Genomic DNA, 3,689 nt, shown 5'->3' with positions numbered 1-3,689 from the left:
TTTCCCTAACCCTGGATGATGTAAGTAATCCCACAATAAACATGAGGATCGTACTATAGCATTTCTGCTTAATTTCATTCACATCAAAATCCGAGTGGCATTGAAAGTGTTGTGCGGTTTTCTTAGCCTCACAAACAGACACTAGGCATATTAAGCAGATAACTCACTTTGCATTTATCAGCTGGAAACGTCAAAGCTGCTTTCCTTTTCATGTAGGCTAAACATATTCCAATCTCAACAAATCAACACATCAGAAGGTTTACTATCTTATTAACAAAAAATAGCACCTTCTGTGTCAAGAGCAAATTATGCAAGTGCCATTGCCTCATCATTCTTTACCTAAGCATATAGCTTACCAAGATTCACTAAGCCTTTGCCCTTTTGAGCCTGAGTCCTTCTGTTACTAATTTTTATAAAACTACTCACTTTAAACTGTAGCACTAACAAGGCAAGAAATCCATGTCTCCCCGCAAGGGCTCGGTCATGTGTCTTACCAGGTTTCCTGTCGGCTTGAACTCACAGTCTCAGTAGCATAAGTTACTCTTGCAATCTCTGTACCCCAGCCAGTGTAATTGCCCTTCTGTGTTCCTGAGAAGATTAAATATATGGTTTCTGCACTGTGCTTGGATTAAAGGAGCAATACAATGTGAGAAGTATAATTCATAAAGATATGTTACGTGCCACAAATCCAGACTGTCCAAAAACTTATTTAAAATTAAAAAGATAAATTAGCTGACTCTTTTAACTTGTCCATTAAGGGAAGCAAATGGCATTTATTTATCTTGAAATGATATGAGTAATGGTTCTACAGAACATCCACTGCCCGCACTTTCCTGAAGAAACGAGCAGCTCACAAAGGGATTTAAACTACAGGATGCCTCCCTGTAATTCAGAAGAAGGGAGTGGGGATTTTACTGATGAGCTGCAACTGGTTTACTGGATACCCATCCGCTGAGCAAGGTAGCACAGAGTAGTGGCTGCTCCTGTGAAGGAGTGGCCTGATGCTTGGAAATCCATGTGTGACTATGGTAGTAAAACCATCCACATTTTCTAGTGAAGCTTAAATATAACTACATAGGTATATGTAATGAGTATCTGATCATACTTTAATTGTAGATAAAACTAGAAAGAGTTTAATCATTCTTTTATTACCTTTCCTGTGGGAGTCACACAGCAAAATGTCTATCATGAGGATGAGGCAGTCACTTAAAATCTGATCAGTTGTGTGTCATTGCCCAGCCAGTTTCTCTCTCTCTAAAGGGACATTCCTACTCTGGCAGACACTAAGCCACAGGGCAGATGCTCTCCATGTTGTGTCCCATAATCCTTGTAATGGCCATCCTACTATACTTTCCTGACCAAAAGCTCTTCCCAAATCACCCTTCAGTCCCAACAAATAATAAAGAAGCCAGAATGCCAACGTCCTCTTATCTCAAAGAAAATGAGATCATCCCGTCTCCGCCGTGCAACAGTCCCAAAGAGTAACAAATCAAAGAAAGGAGTTTAGCCGAGCTCTGCCCACCCTCTGTTTCCATCCCCTTTGGAGGCAGGCAGCGACACTGATGGCTTTGTCAAAATCATCAGAGTATTTTCCTCCATTTGAAAATAAAGCATACAGGCATGAGCCCCATTAATTTAGGCAGCAGCATCTTTTGCCATCCCATAGCATCCAGCTGTTGAGATGATCCTATCTCTAAATCCCCAGAAAGTGTAGCAGGTTCATACATAGAGAATGAAAAAAATAAAATAAAATCAATAGGTCCTTAGTGTGATACACTCTCTCTTGTGTAGAAGCCCACGATTTCTTGTCAGACGAGACATCGGCATAATTGATACCATTGTAAGTGGCTTCTTCTGCAGCCACCACAGAAAATGTGCTGGCTATGTTGCATGTACTTGCCTGGATGATGTCTCACATTACTCTCTCTACCTTCCCTTCTCTGCCAGGCTTGTTTGGTATAGAAGAATCTGTGGGAACAATGACTGCAATTGTGGCGGCTGGCATGGGAGGCGTGGTGCTTGTCATCACTGTTTTAACCCCACAGATGAGGAGGTGCATCCTCTGCATGAGACAAGGCTCTCGCCAAGGTAAGGAACTCAAACTGAAACCTGGAATCCCTTGCCAGAAAGATAAATCCAATTGTCTATTTCCAAAGGTACCTTTTTTAAAATGTGAGGAGGAATTGGCTGTTTACTTACCTCTAGTCAGATACGGGATCTGGTTTAAGACATCAGCATTGTGGATGAAACTCTAACAGAGCTGGCTCTGTATTCCATCTCTTTTTCAGATAGTTCTTTGCTTATGTTGGGTAGAGCTTCATGCGTGGGCCTAGTGAGTTACCTATAAAAAGAATAGGATCTTCTTAAATTGCCACTTTTGGCAAAGAAATTTTCAATGAGATGCTGCTGCTTCTTTTAACGAAGTCCAGAGTCCCCTTCAGTTCTTTTAGGTTTATGTTGAAGAATGGCTCTTCCTCACACCAACTATGTGCTTACATGCATATTCTTGTAATACTCATATACGGAAAGCCTTATGATGGCCTAAGTGTATGTGTGAGCTGTGGTTTGTAAAGTCCAGTAACGTATTTTATTAGATCAGCTGATCAAGTTGGGAAAGCTAGATGTTTTCATTACCCATGAACCAAAGAAATGACCTGAAAAGAGGCTGATATACCCAAAAGCCAGTTAGCTCAGTTGGTTAGAGTGTGGTGCTGATAACACCAAGGTCACGGGTTTGTTCCCGTTTGGTACCCATGTGTTGCCTGATCTAGTTGAGAGGCGTCCCTGCCCATGACAGGGAAGTTGGAATAAATGATCTCTAAGGTCCCTTCCAGCCTAGGCCATTCTATGATTCTAAGCTCACTTGTTTATTACAGCTGTGTCAACGGGTCTAGTCAGAGCAGACTGACACTGAAGGCTGGATTTTGAAACAAGCTTAGTTATCATTTTGAGCCACCCAAGATGCAGTCTGCGTTTCAGACCGAGCTCAGCTGACTTTTTGCTTTCAAGTGGGGAGCTGTGTGATTTGCACCTCTTCTCCCAGCACTCAAAAATCTCTCTCGGACTGCTGAAAAACAAAGCTCTACCCCCTGAAGGGGTGAAGGAAGAGCTGCGCTCGCCAGTCACTGGAGCGTTGCCGCCACCTGATGGCCAGCGTGGCGGGGACAGCGACAGAGCCAGGAGCTCTGCCTCCCTTACCGGGGAGTCTTCCTGATGCCGCCCACGCAGCATCATCCCTTTGCAAATCCTCTGCCCGAACAGGGTTTGCAAGTTCTTTACTTGCCAGAAAGCCTTGGAATAGTTTACTGTGTTGTACTAACTCTGCATCTCTCACTCGTTGTCTCTTCTTCTTGCTCAGTGTAGTTTGAGGTGAAGCATTAGCAGGAGTCACTGGAAGATGCAAAGCCTACAGATGCAACAACTTTTGGTGCCCTGCAAGCCAAAAATGGAGCTCTAAGTGGAATAAAATCTTTGTCTCAGTGTATGTCGTTTTTGGCATTTTTATTTTCTTTGGTCTGTTTCTTTTTTCTGCAGCTTTGATAGCCACAGCGGCATATTCGACATCCTCCCACAGCACGGAGCAAAAGAGCCTTTTGTGAAGAAGTTTGCATGATCACTTGCCAAAACCCCACTTAGTTTAGCCACATATCTCTAAATCTAGACTCTGATGAGGTACTTTGGCTCTTTCC

At 43.0% G+C, this 3,689-nt stretch overlaps 1 protein-coding gene across 1 annotated transcript in view; it reads left to right on the top strand.

Moving 5' to 3' along the window:
• Positions 1-3,214, top strand: part of LOC104270132 (natural cytotoxicity triggering receptor 3-like) — a 5,678-nt gene extending 2,464 nt beyond the window's left edge. The window contains exons 3-4 of the mRNA XM_009864402.1: positions 1,948-2,088; positions 3,096-3,214. Coding sequence (XP_009862704.1) covers positions 1,948-2,088; positions 3,096-3,214 — 260 coding nt within the window. The remainder of the gene's footprint in view (positions 1-1,947; positions 2,089-3,095) is intronic.
• The last annotated feature ends 475 nt before the right edge of the window (positions 3,215-3,689 follow it).

This window comes from Apaloderma vittatum, unplaced genomic scaffold (genome assembly GCF_000703405.1).
Source record: "Apaloderma vittatum isolate BGI_N311 unplaced genomic scaffold, ASM70340v1 scaffold37210, whole genome shotgun sequence".
Taxonomy (NCBI): domain Eukaryota; kingdom Metazoa; phylum Chordata; class Aves; order Trogoniformes; family Trogonidae; genus Apaloderma; species Apaloderma vittatum.
The sequence above is the reverse complement of the archived record's forward strand: the minus strand, read 5'-3'. Positions and strand labels throughout refer to the sequence as shown.